At 52.9% G+C, this 22729-nt stretch overlaps 2 protein-coding genes across 3 annotated transcripts; both read left to right on the forward strand.

The window, feature by feature from the left end:
- The first annotated feature begins 4790 nt into the window (after positions 1 to 4790).
- On the forward strand, positions 4791 to 18422 carry Ccdc27 (coiled-coil domain containing 27). The gene is made up of 12 exons (XM_027398473.2): positions 4791 to 4970; positions 5594 to 5720; positions 6547 to 6648; positions 7299 to 7453; positions 9674 to 9853; positions 10444 to 10536; positions 10979 to 11393; positions 11629 to 11759; positions 14994 to 15071; positions 15351 to 15563; positions 16921 to 17025; positions 18300 to 18422. The coding sequence occupies exons 1-12, from the start codon at positions 4791 to 4793 to the stop codon at positions 18420 to 18422; spliced, it is 1902 nt and encodes a 633-aa protein (XP_027254274.1).
- Positions 18423 to 19193: 771 nt separating this feature from the next.
- Positions 19194 to 22013, forward strand: Smim1 (small integral membrane protein 1 (Vel blood group)). Of its 2 annotated transcripts, none has more exons than XM_027398472.2 (4): positions 19194 to 19332; positions 19600 to 19724; positions 21484 to 21613; positions 21858 to 22013. In XM_027398472.2, the coding sequence occupies exons 3-4, from the start codon at positions 21504 to 21506 to the stop codon at positions 21982 to 21984; spliced, it is 237 nt and encodes a 78-aa protein (XP_027254273.1). In that variant the 5' UTR covers positions 19194 to 19332; positions 19600 to 19724; positions 21484 to 21503; the 3' UTR covers positions 21985 to 22013. The 2 variants fall into 2 exon arrangements, with proteins under 2 accessions (XP_027254273.1, XP_027254272.1); XM_027398471.2 differs by lacking the exon at positions 19194 to 19332 and adding an exon at positions 21085 to 21374.
- Positions 22014 to 22729: the final 716 nt, after the last annotated feature.

Consider the following 22729-nt stretch of genomic DNA (forward strand, 5'->3'; position numbering starts at 1 on the left):
GGAGAATTCTGGGAAAGGTAGGCAGAGAGGTGCTGCAGGGGCGGGTGGGGGGCTGCACCATGTAGGGACCAGGAAGTAGGACATGCCAGGCGTTGTCTGGTAAGATAAAGCCATGCAGAAACACATAGATTAGTAGTTATGAGTTAATAATTAAAACAGAACTAGCCAATAAGAAGCCCTAGTCATCGGCCAATAGTTTTTGTTTGTTTGTTTGTTTGTTTGTTTGTTTTTCCAAGACAGGGTTTCTCTGTGTAGCTTTGGAGCCTATCCTGGCACTCGCTCTGGAGACCAGACTGGCCTCGAACTCACAGAGATCCGCCTGTCTCTGTCTCCCGAGTGCTGGGATTAAATGCGTGCACCACCAACACCCGGGTGGCCAACAGTTTTATAATTAATATAAGTCTTTGTGTGCTTATTTGGGGGCTGAAGCAGCAGGACCAGGCTGGAAGGAAACTCCAGTAACAGTGAAACTGCAGACATGACTAATGTGATAGACTTCAGGGCCCAAGATGTAAAACAGACATATTATCAATGAATGCGCTGGGGTTTGTTGTTAAGGTGTGTGTGTGTGTGTGTGTGTGTGTGTGTGTGTGTGTGTGTGTGTGTGTGCACATGTGTGGAGAACTTGCTAGGTAGGCTGGCTGGCTTTTGAGCTCCTGGGGTCCACCTGTCTCCACCTGGGACTACGATGTGTTGCATACACATTTGACTTTTTGAAAAAAGTGGGTTCTGGGGGAACAAATCCAGGACCTCATGCTTGTAAGACAAACCTATAACTCACTGAGCTATCTCCACAGCCCCCTGCTATTGGCTTTGTTTTTATTTTATTTTATTTTATTTTATTTTGCCAGAGTCTCACTCCATAGCCAAGGCTGGCCCAGAACTGCTTCGTAGTCCAGGGTAGATTCCAACTTGAGGCAATCCTCCTGCCTCAGTTGTTCTAAGTGCTGGGATTATCAGTTCTGTTCCTCTAGAGAACCCTCATACACATCCTGCAGGAAGGAACCGTCATGTGCATGCTGGGATGGCCTGTGTGTTCTGAGTTAACCCTTCAGCCCAGGTGGTGTCTGGAGAAGTACAGCCAATACTGCCAGATGTCCAGTATGGTGACAGCAAGGGAGACACATCACAAAGTCCGCCAGATTGGCAGCCATCTCACCAAAGGGACAGGGACAACCTTGAGCTCCCATGACCAGCTGTCCTTGTTTTAATTTCTATAAAACAGCCACTTTGAGACAGAGCGGACAAGATGGCTTTCGGGGGTGTTAGCCTGCTGTTCTCCCCGACTGCCAGCCATCTGAACAACACATTCAATTCCTGCCTCTGCTCACTGACAGTCATGGTGCCAGGCAGCATGAGCTCCTGTGCTCCAGTCTCAGAGGCACTGACAGTGATGTCAGTCACCTTCAAGAGGACCTTACACACAAACGGCTGAACCTGACACCTGGGAAGGCGGCAGGTGGGACAGGAGGCCGACTCCAACCTGGGATTGGAGCCCAAACACTGAGATTGATAGTAAATGAGGAGGAAATGGGGGAGAAACTGGTGATCAGGATTGGATTTTCTTCAGTTTGTGGGATAATTCAGAGAGAGACACTGGGTGGTCTTCCTCATAATGTAACATAATTAATTCCAGGTCACTGATAAGGTCTCAGTGTGCAAAAATCACATTTATCTGGTTAGAGACCAGGGTGTAGAAACATATCTGAGGACTCAGTGTCAGAAAGCATACATGATGAGGGATCCTGCCAAATATATCATATTCGATAAGGGATCAGTGCCTTGCCAGTGAACTTGTGGTAGTGGCCATACCCTTTGGGTGTGGTTTCAGGTGCAGCCGTGTGTGTGTGTGTGTGTGTGTGTGTGTGTGTGTGTGTGTGTGTGTGTACATACGATTCATAAGAGTGGCTTACAGGCTGTGGCCCAGATAGTCCAACAATGGCTGTCTTCCCACAGAAAGGCCAAGGTTCCAGAAGTTGTTCAGTCCATGAGGCTGGATGATGTCTTAGCAGCCCCAGTCTGGTGCAGGAGTCCTGGAAGAGTCCTAGAGGGCTGTTGGTCTCAGGTAATGTTGGAAACCCACTGAAGAAGTGAGTTCTAACACCAGCAAAGGGATGCCTTAGCCACAGGATGCATGGACTTGCCAGTGAGAGTGAGGGCAACCAGGCAGAAAGCCAGATTTTCCTCCTTTCATGTGCTTTCATGGGGGTTGCCATCAGAGGTGTGGCCCAGGGTTAGGATGGCTCTTCCTACCTCAAAGTAGCCAAGACAGGAAACCCCTAACAGGTGTGCCTTGCTGTTCGGGGTTTAGTTGATTCTGATTCTAGTCAATCCAGACAGCCCAGATTGGCCATTGCCCTCAGAAGCCAAAGAGCACTTGTTCCCCCATCACACATGAAGAGAGAGGTTGTCTGTGTAAAGGAGGAGGCTTGCCAGAGGGAAGAGGGAGGAAAGTGAGCGCACGAGGCTGAAAACCGTTAGAAATAAAATCTGGGGAATGGAGAAATGGCTCAGAGGTTCAGAGTACTGACTGCTCTTGCAGAGGACCCAGGTTCGATTCCCAGCACTCACATGGAAGCTCATCACTACCTGTAACTCCAACTTCAGGGGATCTGACACTCTCTCCTGACCTCCATGGGTATCAGGCATGATGTATATGCACAAACATATACATAGGCAAAACACTCACACACATTTTTAAAAAGAAAAAGAAAAAAATCTGACAGTTCATTTTCTTTTTTTATTAATTTATTTTTACATTCCAATCCCAGTTCCCTCTCCCTCCTCTCTTCCCACTCCTCCTCCTCCTCCCCTCCAACCTCCCATCTGCTCCACAGAGAGGATAAGGCCTCCCCTAGGAAGTCTACTAAGTCTGTCCCATCATCTCCTTGAGGCAGGACCAAGGCGCCTGTCCACCCCACAGCCCTGTGTCTGGGCTGGGCAAGGTGTCTCTCTATACAGAATGAGTTCCACTAAGTCAGTTTGTGTGCTAGAGTTAGATCTTGGACCCACTGCCAGTGGCCTCATATATTGTCCCAGTCACACCATTGTCCCCTATATTAAGGGCGTCTAGTTCGGTCTTATGCAGGCTCCCCATTCTGACAGTTCATTTTCAAAGGCTCCTTAAGTCAGGTTTGGTCCAGCTACAAATGGTCAAAACTCCCAGACTCCTGCTAATTCCTGCTAGTTCAACTACTGCCCCCTGCAAATTGCTCGGCTACATCTAGACTACAAGTTTAGAGTAGAAAATTACTCACAACCAAGCTTTCTTGCATTACCATACACAGGCTGTATGATGAACACGTGCCCAGGTTTGGTTGAAGAGAAGACAATGAAAGTGGCAGAGGGCGACCTGGCCTAAGAGCAAGTCAGGCCTCTTTTTCATGACACCTAGGCATTTACTGAATATCTCCTCCCCTGCCACCAACTGTCAGAAACTCACTGCAGTGGGCGATGAAACCAAGCTTCGTGTGTTCTGTGAGAAGTAGCTGTGGGTGCTCCGGGTGAAGAGTGAAGGGTTGTGGACTTGAATCAGTGGCGGGAATGGCAAACAAGGTTTTCCCATGAAGCAAGGCATTTCGTCCCATGGCAGAGCGCACCTGCAGCTGAATGGGGGGCATTCTTGTTATAGACCAAAGAGAGCTGGAGAAAGGAAGGAAGGAAGGGCAAGTCTGTCCCTGGATACCTTGTGGGTGCCACTGAGTGTTCTCAACTTGGTTATTGTTAAAAAAAAAAATAGAGGGGGGAGAAGGAAGTTCCTGGACAGACAACACTGTGCCTCGTCAGCTGGAAACTAAAATAGCTGGCAGAACCCGAAAGCTCTTCAGTCTTTCTAAAGACGATGATGTCTGCCAATATGTTGTCCGAAAGCGCTTAATCAAAGGAGCCGAGAAGCCCAGGACCGATGCACTCAAGATTCAGCCTCTTGTTACTCCACTTGTCCTGCAGCTCGAACTCCCAATGTATCGCTCTGAAGGAACAACACTAGGAAAAACAAGAGGAGGCTGCAGAATATGCTCAACTTTTTGGTCAAGAGGATGGAGGAAGACAAAGAAAATGGTCAGAAACAGAATGCCAGGAGAAGCAGGCTTGCGGAGAGCTTTGGGCCTGGTACAGATAAGCCTTAAGAGGAACAAATAAATGAGCAGACCTTGAGAAGAGTAGATGGCCTGTATGATTCCCCCCCACCCCGCCCCATTATTCGAAAAGGGAGGAAGGGTCATGTCTGTCTAGGCTGATTGCTCATCTTTGCAAGTTGGTAAAATAGGCGTGTTGATTCCACTACTCCGAGTCTCCAGTGCTTTTATTATGGAGGAGGGTAGCTGTTTCTCACAATGTGGTTGAAGTATGCGATACCCTGGAGTGAATGTTGTCAGTGTGCACAGTGAATACATGCCAACAAAATAAAAGAAAATTACTACTCCTGCTCCCAACAAAAATGAGAGGAGAAGTCCAGGCCTCTGGGGGTCAGACTACTTCTCTTACTCCCTGACAGCCCAAGGTCTGGTGGGAACAGTGTTTGGGTCTGCTTCCCAGCTTCTTTTACCTAATTGCAGAAAATTGAGGAGACTATGACCATGCCCTGTTTCTATGGTGACATCTGTGATGACACACACTGCTCCCAGGAGTCTGTAGGACAGGAGCATTGGAAGGCTTGTCTTTTCTGGCTTGGACACCTATGAAGGTTCAAGCCAAGATTGACTTTCCCTCCATAACCAGTGCTGTGCACAGGAGCAATAGACCTGCATGGTCATTCAGGGTGACCGTCTGTCTCTGTCTCTGTCTTCCCAATGAAGAAGGAAAACTTCCCCGAGGAACTCAGCTTGCCAACCCCCCAGATCAGCAAGGGCCTGGCGCTGCTTCAGAGTGTTTCCAGCCGGCGCTCCCATGGCGTAGAGAACAAGCAGCTAGAAGACCAACACAGATCCAGCAAGTCGGCCCAGGCCATCAACCACTACAACAGCAAAGTGGTACGGGGTTGGGTGGAGTACCTCTACATTCCCAGTGCAGCCACCATGGAGCTAGCCACTCCTTTCCTTTGCCAAAGTACCATGGGAGCTGTCAACCAGCAGATCTTGGTACATGCTTCTTGGCAATCCGCCACACCGAGCCCAGGAGGCCTGAGGACTGCAGCTTCTGGTGGGGCAGAGCCCTGGCTGGCCTTACCCAACTTCCTGAGTGACCTATGACCTCCAGAGTCCCCAGGCTTTCCCAGGGAGGTAGCTGGATGGGGGTAGGTAAGTGACTCCCCCTCTTGCAGACCTTGGCTCCCGCTCAGTCTGGACAGCCAAGCCCAAAGGAGGAAGTCAACTCTAAACCCAGAGCAAAGAGTATTGCTGAGTGTCAGAGAGGAGGGTGAAAGGGAGAGAAAGACCCAAGAAAAGGAAGTCTGAATAGAAAGGTCCATGCACCATGGACGCCACTGATGGTGGTGACAGGCTCAGTGACCTCCAAGTTGGGTGCTAACAACCCAACCAAGAGTTGTCTCTAATGCAGGGCTTTCTGGGATGCTGCGAGCAACAGCACAGACAGGTCCCTGCAGCTATCCCGAAGGCACAGCCCAAGTACCTGGTCTCACTTTTTCTCCTGCCAGAGCCAGCTCAAGAAACTCACTAACCCTGATGGCTTTGTGTCTGAAATGGAAGAAATGAGAAAGGCCTTCCTCATGCGGCCTGGATGCCCCCAGTTCTCTACGAGGGCCACATCTGTATCTCATATGGGTAAGACCACCCCTCATACCACCAAGGGTGACTGGAGCAACCTGCTTCCTCCTGGAACCCTTCAGCCTGTAAACAATCACTGCTTGTGATTGTTTCTGAAATCCTCTGTGGGAGCAGAGTCTTTGTGAGACCTGAGCTGAGGCTGGAGGATGACCAACTGTAAATGAGAGAAGCAAGAGGCCCAGCTTCCTCACACTCAAGGTGGCTCCTTCCTGTTTTGCTGTTAAACACAGTGTCGGGGTGACAGAGGAGAGGGTTGGAATTTCTAGAAGCCTCTGTGAAGTTTAAGTCTGTGGACACCTCAGTGGGAGCAAACACCCCAAGGAGTCCTAGAAGTTTTGTATCTTGCCCCTCCTTGTTTTGCTGAAGCCTAAGAGTGCACTCAGTGGTCAGCCAGGGCTACAACACTCAGAGTCAAGGCTACATCCTGACCTCTTGGATCCCTGACCTGCTTTTGTCCCATGTCCCCAACACCAGCTTGGGGATTTGTCTGTGAAGTTCAGCCATAGCCCAGCTCCACTCCCCAGGGGAACTGTGGGATGGTTGGGGGGTGGGCCAAGGGGGTCCCAGAGTCTAATCTGCAGGGTCTGTATCTACATTCTCTCACGGGTACCTCCATCAGCCTTCTCAGATGATACACTGTGATCACATGGGTAAAAAGACAGAGCCTGTGTTTTGATGGAGCCCAGGGTTCAGTCCCAGGCCTCCATCAGGAAGACTCACTTGTTCCTGGTCTTGTGTTTAAAGATAACTTGACAGCCTTGGCCCTAGAGATTCTGGGACAGGGAGAACTTCTTGTCACCTCCTGGCACCTTGCACATTCCAGGTTCTGCCACCACAGTCGATATGCCCAGGGACAACTCTGGAACTTGGAAGATGACTGAGGACCAACCCCTGGTCGGGCAGGACTCTGACACCAGTATGGATGGTAAGGAGATCCTGGAGGCCTCTGCCTTCATCGGCTGGGACCCCGAACAATAAAGCTGCTTCCCAGGGATGCCTGATGTGCCCTTATGGAACTCTTCCTAGGATTGCCTGCCTCTCAAAAAACAACAACAACAGAAAAAACAAAAAGCAAAATAACAAAAAAAAAACCTCTGAGACACAGGCTACCCCAGTCCAGGGCTGCGGTGGACCTCTACTCTCACCCCTGGAAGACACTACCATTATTCCTTGTCTTTGGCTGAACCACAGCTGAAATCTGTGTGCTCTGCCTTCTCTGCGCCCTTTACTTCCAGCCCCCTGGGTACCACCTCTTTGAATAGAGAAATAAGCTTTCATTTGCTAGGAAGTGAGATAAACGTGATGATTTCAGACAATGAATGACCTGTCATGAACAATTCCCTCCAGCCTTAAGAAGGTGAAGAACCCCACAGTCTAAAGTGAGACTCAGGGGTGCAAGAGGGCTGGGTCATGGGGTCAACATGGGCAGTGGCAGATGTCTTCCTGTCCTGACACCTGGGCTCCCATTCCTCCACCCTGGCCTCTCAGGGAAGGTCTGAAAGGGTGGATATTATCATGGAAGACTCCACAGCACACCTGCAGGGAAGACTCAACTGCCCTCTGCTTCCTCCACAGGGCGCCTCTTTTCAATCAGCAAGAGCGCTTGCGAGCTCAGCTTCTCACGGAAGAGGAGTGAGCCCCCAACCACGAGTCCTCCCGGCAGCCCAACCATGGTCAAGAGGTCCCAGAGAACCAGAATGCCCTGGTACATCTCAGTCATCCATGAGAAGGTAGGGTCCCACCCCGGCCCTGCAACCTGCTGGAGCCTAAAATGACACCCAACACTGTACTGTGGCAGCTAGGAATCCAGTGGTTTACACACACAACCGTCCAGACTCCTTCCTTTTCCCGGTGTGTGGCACTTAACCAGGACACAGATCTTGTTAGCACGTGCAACCACCGGCCGTTCTGTACACCTTCAGCCCAGAAGTCCCTGTGAGCATGAGTTCTGACCATCTGAGTTAGAGGCCAGCAAACGCCTGGAGATTTGGGTACAAGACAACACATGGGATTTTTTTCTTAGAAAAAAAAAAAAAAAAGATGCTTGTGAGAGTTGATCACACAATTCTCCTGTCTTAGAATTCTGTTGGAGTTTGGCATCCAGGTTATCCTGGCCTTGTTTTTAAAAACTCAGAAGCACTTCCCCTTCTCCTTCTTTCTTCTCCTGCGCCACCTAAGGAGTCCCCAACAGAAAATGATGCAGTTCCACCCCACCCCACCCCACCCCTGCCCCGCACCTCCACCCCCGCCCTGCCCTGCCCCCTGCCGTCCTCAGGTCCTCAGACTACTTTGAGACATGTGCACATGTCTAAAATCACCATGGTCAGAACAGTAAGATGTGTTCTCTGGCATTGTTGTCTCACTTTGCTTTTTTATTTTTGACATTAAAAAATTGTAACAGTCACACAAATAATTTCCACACCCCTTTCACATTTCCCAGTGTTACATTCTGGCTTCATTCTGGTGTGTGTGTGTGGGGGGGGGTTGTCTCTGTGTCCCTGTGTGACTTTCTTCCATGTGTGTGCAGGGCCAGATGAGGGTGTTGGCTCCCCCTGGAGCTGGAATTACAGGTAGTTATGAGCTGCCCTGCCTGAGTTCTAGGAACTGAACTCTGGTCCTCTGTAAGAACAGTATGAACAGCATGGTGGCACAAACCTTTAATCTGATAGAGGCAGGGAGTCTAGCCTGGTCTACGTAGTGAGTTCCAGGCCATCCAGGGCTATAATCAGACCTTTGTCTTAAAAGAGCAGTGCTCATTCTGGAGACAACTTTGCTCTCTACAAGCTGGCTTTAATCACAATTTTAGATTTATCTCCAGGTATGACAATGGCAGCAGGTTCGGTTCATTCATTCACAATGTTTTCTAATTTCTTAAGTGGTTTCTTCTTCAATCCACAGGCTACATAGAAGGCTATGATGTTGTTTCAAATAATTTGATAGATTTGTAGTTTCCTCCCTTTCTGGATTTCTCTGTGTGGGTAATTTTCCCCTGCCTGAACACCTGACTTTAGTCTGTTTTGTTAGACCCCCGGAAAACTCAGGTATCCGGGGTCCCAGGCCACGACCACGGTCACCCCAATCACCAGGCGGATTCGAGAGCTTGATGAAAACTGCATGAGGCTTTATTATAGTCGTTTAACGAGCTAACCCCATGTTAGCTCGGGTCTTTCACCCACCCACCATGGTGGATGGCTAGCAAAGATAGCTCGAACCGCTGCAGAGACAGATCTTGTAGGGCAGCATAAGGGGAATGTCTAGTGGTACCCACAGGCTCAGGATTGGTGTGGTTGTTATGGCCCATAGGCCCTCCCAGGGTGGTTGCTATGCTCTGCGTCATTGCTGTGCGCTTGCCCATAAAGTACACCCAGGATCGTAAAGCATAGCGCCACCAGCTAACTTCTGATTGGTTCCTTGTCACGAGGCAGGCATGTGACCTCTAAGTGACCAAGGCAAGGTTATGGCAAGTACGTGTTCGGCTGTTATGGCTGCCGAAAGGGGAGCTGGTCCCTTTAGTTTCTGAGTTCACATCTGCTGATGAAGAGCTGTTTGCGAAGATGTCTTTGTCTTCCATTTTGAAGAACTGGATGGAGCTGAGATTTTGAGAAAGCAGGCTGAGGAGCTCCCTGATAAATCCCTTGGGGGTTATGCTTGGGTGATGTTGCTGTGGGTGTGGGGACCACTAAGAATACAGGTCTCTTGAATTACATCAGGAAGGCTGACCAGGCTCTGGCCCTGACCTGAATGCCTTTGCACAAGGATTTGGGGTCTGCTCCCAGGACAGATGCAAGAAGGTCATAAGAACCTCAGGACATGGCTGCAATAAAGAGCTGTACAGCTTGTCCCAGGGTTTGAGTGTCTGGGAACTACTGTTATTTGGATGGCTGGGATGGGTTATGGGAGAGAGTTGGCCTTGCCTAGTGGCCCAGGAGCTGTCTCTGGTTTCCACATAGGATCATTCCCTGGTCCGGCTGGAGGAAGAACTCCAGCGCCTTTCAGTGCTGGAGACCCAGATGCAGAAGAAAGACCAGGAGATCTTGTCGCTCCAGAAGGAGAAGGAGGCCCTGAAGAAGCAGCTGAAAATCCTTCTCAGAAGCAAAGGCACAGAAGCATCATCAGCTTCCATCAGGACGGTGAGCCTTCTGCCTGGCAGGAGGCGTCTGGGAGCACTGAGGTGTCCCCAGGAGCTGTGGGCAAGGCTGGCAAAGGGCTGAGTGAGGTGGGTCTGTGTGACCAGGAGGAATGGTCCCCTGACTGGCCCAAGACTCGATGCCTTTCATACTTGATGACAGCCTGCCCTTATGTTGGGGCAGACACCAAGCGGGAGCAGGGAGGAGACTGGAGGTCATGGGTAGTGCCTGGGTACCTTGGGAGAAGCTGCCCACACAGATGCCTGAGGCAGAACAAATGGGACTTCTGCTCCCCCATTTCCCCCAAGGGCTCTTATGCAGGCATGAGAGGACATGGCAGCCAGGTGAAGCACAAATGAGCGTGATCACTGGTGCCAAGTATTTGCTGGAAGCTGTTCTGGTGGGGCCCAGAGCCCTGTTGTCCCCCAGGACTGCTCGTCTGCTCCCCATTGCCTTGTTCTGCTCGATGGTACTGCTTCCTCGCCCTCTGCTGTGGTTACCCATGTGTGCTTGGAGAACCCGCTGTCCCCTTCCTGGAGGATGGGGAGGGGGGTCAATTCAGGGAGCCCGAGGTTCATCGCAGCATCCAACAGGAACGGTCCTTTGAGGCTGCACTGAAGCTGGGGAGGCTGAGCATGCTGAGGCCGGTGTACAGGGAAGACGAGGAGCTCCAGCACTGGATGCAGGTGTGGGTCCAGGTCCAGGGCTGTCACCCCTCAGAGCCCGCTGGGGAGGGCGGGAGGCTCCAGGGCTGTCACCCCTCAGAGCTGCTGGGGAGGGCGGGAGGCCCCAGGGGCTGTCACCCCTCAGAGCTGCTGGGGAGGGCGGGAGGCCCCAGGGGCTGTCACCCCTCAGAGCCCGCTGGGGAGGGCGGGAGGCTCCAGGGCTGTCACCCCTCAGAGCTGCTGGGGAGGACGGGAGGCCCCGGCCACAGTGTTCCTGCCCACACGCTCCTGATCTGTTGTCGCTCTCCCTAGTCCCAGATGGTTAGGCTCTTTCCCTCTCCCCACCGAGAGCACAGGTCCTGAGAGAAGACAAATGAACCGGGCTGCTTACCAGCGTTGGTGCCTCTCCCTTGTACCTGGGGTGTTGATGTCAGCGCCAAGCCCCTTTTCTCTCTGTCCCCAGATGCAGGAAGACTATAACGTGGTAGAGAACAGGGAGCGGCCGATGGAAGCAGGAAGTATCACAGAGGAAAAGGGCTCTGAGGGGCCCCCGGAGGAGGCTGCCAAACCTAGGAGCCTAGGGTCCCTCTCCACCAGGAGCATTGTCAAGGGAGGGACTTTGCACGAAGAGGGCCCTGAGGAGGAGGAGGAAGAGGAGTTGAAAGGGGCCGAGGAAGAGGAGGAGGTGGTGATAGGGGAGGAAGAATTGTGGGAGCTGAAGGAGGAGGAGGAGGAGGAGCAGCGCCCCAGGAAGTCATACTCTATTACTGAGTCCTTTGAGGAGGAGTTGATGGCCCAGCTGGAGGAGTATGAGCGTATGTTGATGGACTTACAGAGTGAGCTGGAACTCACCAGAGCCAAATATTCCCTGGCCACAGGTAGGAAGGGCCGGGGCTGATGCCATGGGGTGTGGGTGTGCAGCTCTGCGGGCTCTACCCAGTGGGCAGGGGGGGCAGGAGGGGCAGGAGGGGCAGGAGGGGCAGGAAATGTGGGTCCCTCTCCACCAGGAGTTATACCAGGAAGGGTGACTGGGCATTCAGATGAGCAACTAGACCCTGGGCTAACAGCTGGTCCTCACTCTCTCGCTCTGCCGCTCTCCTGCCTTACCCTTAGGAGCCATCACATCTTTACAACGGCAAACCAACTTCCAAGAGTCTCAGCTGCGAAAGGTCACCACGGAAAATGAGCGGCTGGAAAAGGAACTCCGTGAACGAAAGCAGCAGATACAGACCATGACCAACAAGGTGACTGTGCACTCAGCAGCCCCCGCTAGCCTGGCTCAGCGAGCAAAGCCAGCAGGGCCCAGTAGCCCCAGCAGCTCAGGGAGCATGGCCTTCCCTAGGAACAAAGGTTCCAAGCCCAGGGCACCAGCTGATGGCAGCAGAGCCAAGATTCCTACCAGACTTTGTGGATAGCCCCGGCCCGGCTGTCCTTTGCTCTGTGTCCCTGATGTCTTGTGCAGCGTAACCCTGGTCATTTCCCAAACGTTTGCCAGTCCCTGATCCCTGGACTAAGTTTATCTACATTCGCAGTATGCTTAGCACTGGGTTTACTCACGCTCCTGTTAACAAATGCCCGAGACAGAAAGGTTTATTTTTATCCAAGCTACTCCACAATTGCCTCCGGCTCATATCCCCCATCCCGTGGCAATGGCTTCTAAGTCTCCTGGCAAATTCTTCAGGAAATGCCATTATAGCATCAGATCATGCTCTTTGTAGAGTCAACACCATCGTGATGTCATCAAGTGACTTCCTCTTCCCTCAGGTCCTCATCTGCCATCCAACAGGGCAGGCGCTATCTCCCCGTCCTTTGCCCCCCAATATCATCCTATCCCAGTTCCAGTGGCATCAACCCTGTGCTGACGTCATTCCCGCAGTTACGAGAAACACATAAGAGTTCACTAGACAACGTTGTCGGGACTCTTGTCATGAACTTGAACTTCTGCATCTAGGTCCTTCTCTTTGTTGACTGACACCCTTATGTTTTTTTTTTCTTAAGGGTACAAACAGTTATTTTTAAATTATTTATTTTTATTTTTTGTATGCATTGGTATTTTGCCTGCATGTATATCTGCCTGAGGGTGTCAGATCTTGGAGTTAGACAGTTGTGAGCTCCATGTGGGTGCTGGGAACTGAACCTGGGTCCTTTGGAAGACAGCTAATGCTCATAACCACTGAGCCATCTCTCCATCCCTGATGGCCTTATGTTTTTATGTAGCATATTTCTTGGGCTTTTTTTTTTTTTCAGAAAGGATATGTCTGTAAAACTTTGGGAATACAAGCTACCTGCAAACGCCTTGATCCTACACATTAATAACAATCAGGCTGAGCTGGGCGGTGGTGGTGCACGCTTTTAATCCCAGCACTCAGGAGGCAGAGGCAGGCAGATCTCTGTGAGTTCGAGACCAGCCTGGTCTACAAGAGCTAATTCCAGAACAACCTCCAAAGCCACAGAGAAACCCTGTCTCGAAAAAAACAAAAAAAAAAAACAAAAATAAAAAAACCAATCAGGCTGACCACAATTTGGAAGTCATTATCCCACCTTCCTGTAAAAGCATTGCCCTGTTGTGAAGGCCAAGACTGTTCTTGTAGCTTCTAAGCCTGCTGGTGGGAGGTCTGAGGTCACCCGCATCTTGAAGGTTGTCTGTTAGAAAGCTGTGAGAACCTGTCTCTGTCCAGGGTGTCCTGAGACCTCACAGACTTGTGTTGTCTTATCCGGAGGTGTATCCTCTCACTATACAGCAGGCACTTGCTGGCCTTCTGGAAGAGTGTCATATGCTGTAGAATCTTTGTTTGCATAGCTGTTCACTTCTCTGCTCTAGTTTGTTTCTGTTACTGTGGCAAAACACCCTGAGAGAAAGCAACTTAGGGGACAAAAGGTTCATTTCAGCTCACAGTTCCAGGCCATAGTCCGTCACGGCAGTGAAGTCAAGGCAGGAGCCAGAAGCAGCTAAAATCCACAGTCGAGGAGAGAGAAGGAATGCCTGTATGCTTAATGCTTGGATAACCTTGTTGGCTCCCATACAGTCTCAGACCGCAGTCAGGGAATGTTGCTGCCCACTTTCAGACTTAGCCCTCCCATATCAATAATCGATCAAGACAGTCCCTCCTCCCCACAGACCAACACGACCCAGACAATCCTTCGAGAGCCTCTTCTCACATGTGGGTTGTCAGGTTGACAGTTAAGTGAACCACCACATTCTTTTCTAGATTATCCTGCTTTTTAAATTTATGTGTATGAGTGCAGGTGCCCACAAAGACCAGGAGAGGCTGTTGGAGAGCCTGGCTGCTGGAGCCAGCTGCTTGACATGGTGCTGGGAACCAAACCCTGGCCACCTGCAAAGGCAGCCAGTGCCCTTAGCCACCCAGTCCATCGCTCCAGCCTAAACAATCGCATTCTTCCTTTCTGACTTCTCTCATGGAGCTCCGGGAACTTGGACTGGCCCTCTGGCTGCCTGCCCTTCTTCTTACTTTCTGTCTCCTCATCGCTGAGGTTTCCTCAGACCTATCAGCAGCGGGAGTTTCTGTTACAATGTTTTAAATGTCCATCTATGCTCCGACGGCTCATTTTCTTCTTTTTCCAGTGCCACCCCTATCTATTTCACAAGAGCACTCGCCTCTCTTCTTGCAAAGGCAGCATTAATTGGAGCTTGTTATTGTCTGTGAAAAGGTCTAGATCAGAACCCCAGGCTGGCTGGTATCCATGGCATCCTCCTGCCTCTGCCTCCTTCCCTGGGATCACAGTGTCATTGCCACTTCAATGTCTTGCTCTTCCATTTCGGATGAGCTTGGTCTCTATTGATTCTTGTTAAACTTGTTGCCCCAGGGCTGCCTGGACCCCTTGAGTATGAAGGTGACTACACTGTGATCCCCAGCAGGCCCCCTGGAGAGTTTCTACAGAAATCTCCTCTGGTCTTTGGGTTGCTCAAGTCTCCTTGAAAGCTAGGAGATGGAAAACACATCTCGGCTAATGAGCAAAGGTTTCTTGCTCCAGTTCTGGGCCTGGAAGGCAGAAGGCTGAGAGTATCTACACATGGCACACAGAGGAGGGTGGCTTCTTCAGGCCTGAAACTGGCCAGTCTTCACCAGTATTGATAACGGTCAGGTAGCTGGCAGGCCAGGGCCTGGGATGAGTCCATGGCCCTTACTCTCAGTAACAGCTGGCCACTGACCACTCTTTTTCTATGACTCTTCTAGGAAACAGAGTGAGAACTGTGCTGTCTTTGGGTTCCCTGCAAACAGCTTAGCATTTGGCTTTCTTGGATCTGCAATGTTGGATGCTATCCAATGCTCTGCTTCTGTGTCCTTGGGGCCCTTTCTCTTCTTCCCATTGTCTCTGGTAGAAACCTACAACTTTCCTTCTCCTGGGAGGGCTAGAAGGCAGAACAGGCATTGGTACTCCGTCTGTCCCAGGCCTGGGACCTATGCTGACACCCCCACCCCACTCACAACCCCCTACCCCCTCTGTCTGCCCTACAGTTCTCCAACCTCCGGGAGGAAAAGAAACAGCAGGGGATAATGGGACTCATTGAGAAGGAAAATCTTGCTCTCCGACAGGTGATGGCATGGGCATTGCTGAAGGCTGGGCTGGGTTACTATCCTGGTGGGCTGGGATACCATGATGGACAGATAAGGCATCTTCACATTTGAGTTGGGCCTCTTACCCCAGACAGCAAACCCGCTCAACAAACCCACACTGGGGTCCTCTGGCAATGGCTTGGCTGGGTGGCAGGAACACAGGGTGCACTGCCTCCATCTTTTAGGAAGAGTGGTAAGGACCACACAGGAGCAGCTCCAGCCACACGGCTAATGCTCTGCCTTTCCTGGTTCCCCCAGCAAGTATCTGACTTGGAGACAGAGCTCCTCAAGCGTGATCAGACCATCACAGAGCTGCACACCAAAACTAGTGAGCTGCAGGCTCATGTGGACCTGAATGAAGACCACCTAAGGCGTTGGAAGAATCTGCATGATGACCTCCAGAGACGGAACGAGACAATCCAGCAAGCAGAGCAACAGACTCGTGTGGTCCTGGAGTCCTGTCAGGCCAGGGTAATGCCCACTGTTGCCCCCCCACACACACACACACTGAGAGTTCAAGTTCATGACTTTGACCACTGCCCACCCACACGGACCATGTGCCCAGAAGACCAGGGCTCTGGCTCATTCTGCCTCAGGTTGCAACACGCAGTCTAGAGCTGATGCTTGGAGAGTGGTGGAGGAGGGAGTGAGGCTCATGGAACATTCTGGAAACACAGAGGGCAAGGGTCAGCATTGTTTATCCAGAACGCGGGCCTTGGGTTCAGCTAGAAAAAAAAAAAAGGCAGGAGGGAGGGTGATGGTGTTCATGTCTGCCCCACCCGCAATTCATCCCAAAACTTTCTCCTGCTCCCCGCAGGGTATCTCGTTCCTGCTTTAAGCCCTCTTGTCTTTTCTAAATTGATTTTTTTAATAACCCACTGGGTCCAATTAATGCTGCCCATATGTGAATGGCTGAGGAGTCACACACTGCAGGGGGGGAGGGTGTGTGTGTGAACAACTAGTCAGTGTCACCACTCGAAGAAAACTGACTCCTACCCCAGTAGTCACTAACTGCCAATAGTTCCTCAGCCAGGAGTGGGACCTTGGGAGCCCATTCCCCCCCACGCTGGGATTAAAGAAAACCATCATGTGTATGTGTGTGGCTGCCAGTGCATGTAAAAACATGTATGTGTGAGGCTGCCAGTGCATGTAAACACACGTGTGTGTGTGGCTGCCAGTGCATGTAAACACACGAATGTGTGTGACTGCCAGTACATGTAAACACATGTGTGTGTGTGGGTGCCAGTGCATGTAAACACACGTATGTGTGTGGCTGCCAGTGCATGTAAACACATGTGTGTGTGTGGCTGCCAGTGTGTGAGCACAGATGCCTATAGGGCCTAGAAACTTCAGATCCCTGTGGAGCCTGAGCTACAGGGAGATGCAAACACCCCATGTGGGTGCTAAGAGCTATGTAACCTATGGTAGTCCTCTGCAAGAGCAGCAAGTGCTCTTAACCACGGAGCCATCTCTCCAACCCTGTACTGATATTTTCCCTGAGCTGGGAATATATCTCAGTGCAGGAGCGCTTCCTAGCATATGAGAGTCCCTCGTGTCAACTCCCAGGACTTGTGGTGGGGAAGTGTGCTTTTCTGGTTTCAGAACATAAAAATAAGCGTTTTGGTCAATGCCAAAGCTTCTGCACTTCAGTGTGGGGCCACCCAGGAACTGGAGTCTGATCCAGAACATTCTAGCTCTTAGGCAAGTCCTGTTTCCAGCCATGACAAGCAGGAGCAAGAAATACCTTCCTGGCCTGCAGGGCTTACAGTGGCAGGGCCAGGCATCATTCCCGGTAACAGTGGGCGATGGCTCTCACCTTTGTTCACAGCTTGAGAGACTAAGGAATAAGATCATCCAGGCCGTCTTCAGCGCCAGTGGGACCAAGAACTTGTCCACTGAGCTCTCTGACAGCTACATCCTGGAGTCCCTGCAGGTGAGGGGACCCAAGCTGTATCCCCACTGCCCACTCCCCACTGCCCACTGCCCGAGGCTGAAGGGAGACGGGGACCCAAGCTGTGTCTCCACTGCTTACAGCCAGAGGCTGAGGGAGTAGGGAAGGCCTGGGCTCAGTTCAGAAACCCAGTTCTCACCCCAGCTTTGCCACCCATGCATTGTAACTCCAGGACTGTCCTTTATCCCTGCTCAACCAGAAGGGACCAGACCATTCCTGGGGATAGCTCTATCATGCTCTCAGTCTCATGGAGGAGGGGCACTCAGTTGCCCCTAACACTCATCCCTGCCCAGGGAGAGGGACAAGCTACCTGCATTCTGAGAGTTCTCTGCCCAGCTCAGCTCCCTTGGTAGAGCACCCTCCACCTCCATAGAAGCTGCTAGGCCAGAGTCCTGGCAACAGAGTTCTCCCTCCTGCCCTCAACCTTGCCAACTGCTATGGACCTAGAGTCCCCCAAAGCAGAAGCTTTAGAGGGACCTGGGGGTGCAGGCTTTGGTGCCTGTGACCTGGAGCAGTCACCACTTACCAGTCCTCGATGCTAATCCTAGCTGCCTAGCTGCTTTGTGTTTTCCTCAATTGTAGGATCTTCCCTTTGTAAGGAGGATGAACATGCCTACCCTGCAGGTCTAGGGGGCACCAGAGTCCTGGGCATCGCTGAGGTAGCAGGCTGCTCTGGTTGGGGTCATGTGCCACACAGGATCACATCTCATTAGCAGCCACTCTGTTCCCAAGGTCTAGCAATGTATTCTGTTGCATTGCCCAGTGAACCCAACATGCCTGTGTTTCCCTGTGGCTTGTGGGGAGGGAGCCTGGGTCACTGCCACCTCTGGAGAGGCAGTGTGTCTGGCACCTATGGCCTTGTGTCTGCTTGTGGGGAGGGAAGAGGGACAGAAGGACAGAGAAGATGCCCAAGGCCCCGTGCCTCTGCTAGGAGTGAGAACAGGGTTAGGGCTGGGGAAGGATTGGGTGGGCCCTTCTGCACAAGATGAAACAGATAGCTCCTGGTATCTAGGCATCTAAGGTCCCCTTCAATGAAGGCTGGCTGTGAGCTGGACTCCTGGGACAAGTGCATAGTCTCTTTCCCCTGTGCCTCCTGGGACGTCCTTTCTATAGTCCCACCACAGCCCCAGCAGGGACACCACACTGCAGATGCAGAGTTTTTTGGGTTGCACTTGCCCACTGCTGCAAGTCCTGGGTGGGTGGTGGGAGACCAAGGTGCGGAGCTGGAGGTCACCCATTGACTGTTTCTTGTCCAGAGAATCATCACAGAGAGAAGTGACTTCTATGGTCAGCTGAAACAGAAAGGCGTAAAGGTGCCCCCGCTGCAACAGTCAGACATCTCCCTGCCCACCAAGATCAAGAAGTTATCTCCCAAATAGACCTGGCTGGGATCCCCAGGATGTGTCCTACTGGCCAGAAGCCAGGACCTTTGTGACTTGCTCTGTGTTAAAAAAAAAGAAAAAAAGAAAGAAAGAAAGAAAAAGAAATTAAACCTTAGAGTTGGCCACTGCCTCACCTTCTTCTCTGGTACCTACAGAACCTAATTAATCTTTTGCACGCGAACTACCTGGGCCATGTCCCATGCCACAGCTCCCTTTCCAGGGCCACAGCCCGTTTGTGGGGGACGTCCACACCTCCAGGGCGCTCTTCCAGGCTTCACTTTGCAGAGGTCCAGAGACTGTCACCCTCCCCCTTCAGACCCAGCACTTGCGCCCGGGCCATGCTCTTGCTACTGGGGTCGCTTTGGAAGGCGGAGGAAGAGTGGGATGGGGTAGGTGGTGTAGGTGCTGAGGACAGCGCTTCCCAACCCACGGCCTCCTGGTGTCTGTGGTCAGTGTGTTTTGACTGACAAAGTCTGTGCCACGTACCCTGCTGAATACAAAGCTCATCCTCCCGCGGCTCTTTACTGTCACGTCTGGTGCATGCACTCTTCTGATCCTGCAGCCGCCCGCCCGCCCGTGCCCCGGGCGCCACCAGTGCGGGAACACCACCATCTCTGCCCTCCCTCTGGGGAGAAGGCCTGGATTCTGCGAGGCTGGGCAAGGACCAGGCGCCCTCTGCAGGCCTCTCCCGTGGCCCGCTCGGTTCTGCGGCTCCGGCAGCCAGAGGGGGTCCGCCCCTCCCCGTCGGTACCAGACTTCCCGGCCCACTGCCCCTTCCCAGCCTGGCCTCCCTCATCTCAGCCCCGCCCTCCAGACCCCGCCCCCAGCCGCGGGCCCCGCCCCCGTCACCCCCGGGGCTGGAGACGCGCGTCCCGGGCGTGCGCGGCGGCCCTGGCGAGGGGCGCAGGTGAGACGCACTCAGTGTAGACTGCAGCCCAGGGAGGTGGGCCTCGCAGAACGCCCCCACCACTCCCGTGTCCTCCGGGGCTAGAGCTTCCCTGGCCCTAAAATTCGGGAGTGGGAAGGGCTAGCTAGGCCTAACTCCCGAGGGCTGTGAGGCCCGGAACTGCCGGCCCAGCTCCTGTCGGGACCCGGGAACACCCTTGGGGGCCAGTCTCTTCCTTTCCTCTAGCTATCTGTTTCTCTCCCCATCTTTGTTGCTTTCTTCTTTAAGGCTCGAGGCACCAACCCTACCTCACATCCTGGCTCACCCTGCTGGGGGAAGGTGGGACCCCCCTGACCAGACCCTGACAGCCTTCCTGGCACCAGAGGCTTCAGCCCCCGCCACGACTCGCCTTTGTAAGTTGGGGTCGCAGAGGTCCTCTGTGGGCAAACGGGACTAATGAGCAACCGCATGCTGGACTCCTATGTGCACACCCCTTCAGGGGAGCCTCTGGGTTTGAAGGGGCCTTGTAGGCCCTTCCTACTGTGCCTATGACGGTTGTACAACTCAAGGTGCACGAAGCCCAGGAGCGCCTGGGACCAAAGAACTCATTGCTTTCTGGTGGCCTGTCCAGCCACAGATGATTGGCAGATAACAGGATCCCACTACCTCAGGCTCGAACAAACTGGGGAGGCCCTCATACCCCAAATTCTACATGTGGGCGGGTTTGATACAGATTTAAAGACAGCCCTGTTAGGGCTAGTGTTGCATGGGTGTCTAAACTGTATGTGTGGTGTGGCAGCTCTCTAGCCGTCACATAAGCAGGAAAGAGGTGGCTACTCTTCATTCTGAAAGTTTGCTCCCTCTCCCTGCATCCCACCCCACTCAGCACTCTGCCCGAAGCTGGTGACATGGCAAAGGAGGGATTGGAATATTAAACTCATCTCAGCGTGGCTGCCACCTGGGGCCACCTAGAGGAAGGGGTTGAACCTTGTGCCTGTAGCTGGCATGCTCTTTCTGATGCACTCAGCAAACAGAACCCATACTCCGGCAACACTTGTCACTTCAGGCTGTCAGCCAGAGGCCCCACCTGAAGACACTTGTGGCTGTTAGGATAGCGCCTTCTTCCACCCTTCGCCCAGCAGTCTGGCATTCTGAGCTTCTGCAGGTTCTCTGCGGCCCACAGGCTGATTGTGCCTTTAGGTCACCGTGTACAGTTACCCAGGATGCCCTGCATTCCCACTGCCTCAGCTGCTGCGAGACAGTGTCCTGGAGCTGGGTGCCGTGAGGGGACACTCGGATGCTTGGTACTCAGGAGACCTAACCTTCTTATCTCACAGCCTGTACTTCTGGTGTGTGCCCTGCTCCCCTTAGGTAAACAAGAGGTAACAGAAGAGGTCAGAGGGTAAGTGAGGTTAGTCAAGTGTCCAGTGCCAGCCTGTGGGTAGGCAGGAGCGACCATGCATGGCAACACTGTCACTGTGACTCCTCCCAACCCACTGTCTGTTCAGGGGGTGGCTGGCCCTGAGGGAGTCAGGGATGGATTGGTGATAGGCACCTTCCTGCTCTAGGCACTCAAGTGGCCCTACTTCCTGCTAACCTACTATCTGCAGCCTTCTGGAGCCCCTTGGGTCCCCCAGAAGCTCTGCTTGACGACTCTCAGGGACAGCAGGTGGAGGAGGGGCTGAGGACAGCTGCAGCTGGGCAGCTCTCTGGCTGGCTGGACTGGCGATACCAGCCACCATACCGTCCTCGGTTCTTCCCTTTTCCTGCCAGCCTCTCCAGAGGGCAGCAGCTCCAGGCCTTATCGCCTGGGCCGGGGAGGAAGACAGTTATCAGGTCCTTGGCAGTTACACGTTCCTGGTCTCTGAGGGCAGCACTGGCTGCCCCCCCTGATAAGTGTCCTGCGAGGGAGGAGGGCCTCTCACCCCTCAGAAGAGGCCCCAGTTGAAAAAGCAGTGGCTTACATTCCTGAGGGTCAGGGCTGGGCCACTGCCCTGCCCCCTGGGTTGGAATTCCTGCTTTGCTTGGTCCTTCTGACCCTGACCTAGTTTCTAATTATCCTGGTAAGTCCCACCCCCTCCTTCCAGGCTGACCCTCCCCTAACAGCAGCTCCAGCCTGCCTTCTGAGTCCGTCTGATACTTGTTTTATCTCCTCCACTCTGAATGGTGTAGCTCCACCTCAGGTCCACAGCATGCAGTCCCAGGAGAGCGGTGTCCACTACAGCAGGTGGGACAACAGCAGCCGGGATGAAGTCAGCATGACTGCCATGTCCAGCACCGAGGAGGCCTCATGCTATCGCAGGTAAAACCCCAACAGGCTGTGGCTCCCAGCACTGACCAGCCTTGTCCAACCCCAGCCCCCTGACAACCCACCCAGGTGCTTATGACTCTGGACCTTACCCGGAGGGAGGGTGGCAGGTAACCCCCCACCTCCAGCAGAGCACTCAGGCTCAAGCTTTTTCCTGATCTAGCCCTCCTTCCACACCCAAGCCCACCCAGGAACTTCCCTGCGGCTCTGGCTTGGGCTCACTGGTGGTTCTCTCTAGGCTCTCCCAGAAACTGTGCTCGGGCAAGCTGGGGATCGCCATGAAGGTGCTGGGTGGAGTGGCTCTCTTCTGGATCGTCTTCATCTTGGGCTATGTCACTGGTTACTACGTGCACAAGTGCAAATAAATGCTGTCCCATTCCTGCCCCCCCCTGGAGATTCCCTCCCACGTACACAGACCATTTGTACAGACAGACACCCCTCCACACACAGACCCCGGGGCATGGGAAGATGCTGGGGTGCACTGCTGGCACAGCTCCCCATCTCCACCACACACGGTGGACCCACAACCCATACCCAGCCCAGGTAGTGCCAGATGCACACACACTAAAGACTAGGCTCAGCTGGAGGGACCTTCCTGATGCTGGGCTCTGCATCCAGGTTGTCCAGATTCCTTTGGCCCATGCTAGGTGGGATATTCTCCAGCCTAGGACCTGCGCCTGCCCCTAGCTGAGGCTGGGGTGAGGGATGCACACCTTCCTGTAGCCTTGAGCAAGGCTCCTGGTCCTCTAGGCTTTCCAGATTCCTGATGGTGCAGGGAGGACCCTGAGTAATGACGTGCCCCCTACCTGTTCTGTTCTGTTTAGGGGGGGACACAGACGGGGCCACATATAGAAGACCTGTTTCTGTGCAGGGCATAGAGGCCTTCTTTGAACCCATCTGCCTCTGCCTCCCAAATGCTGGGATTAAAGACATGGGCCACTTGGCATACAACATTACATTCTTTTAACAAACTAGGCATGTCTTCCATGGCTTACACCTCAGGGATGGCCCCAAGGGAAAATGGAAGCTAGGTGCCCTCCCCACAGGCTCCCACTCCTTAAGGAGCCTGTAGACAAAATCAGTGTTTCTGAAGGAACAGTGCTGCCCAGC

Source organism: Cricetulus griseus, chromosome 2 (assembly GCF_003668045.3).
Source record: "Cricetulus griseus strain 17A/GY chromosome 2, alternate assembly CriGri-PICRH-1.0, whole genome shotgun sequence".
NCBI lineage: Eukaryota > Metazoa > Chordata > Mammalia > Rodentia > Cricetidae > Cricetulus > Cricetulus griseus.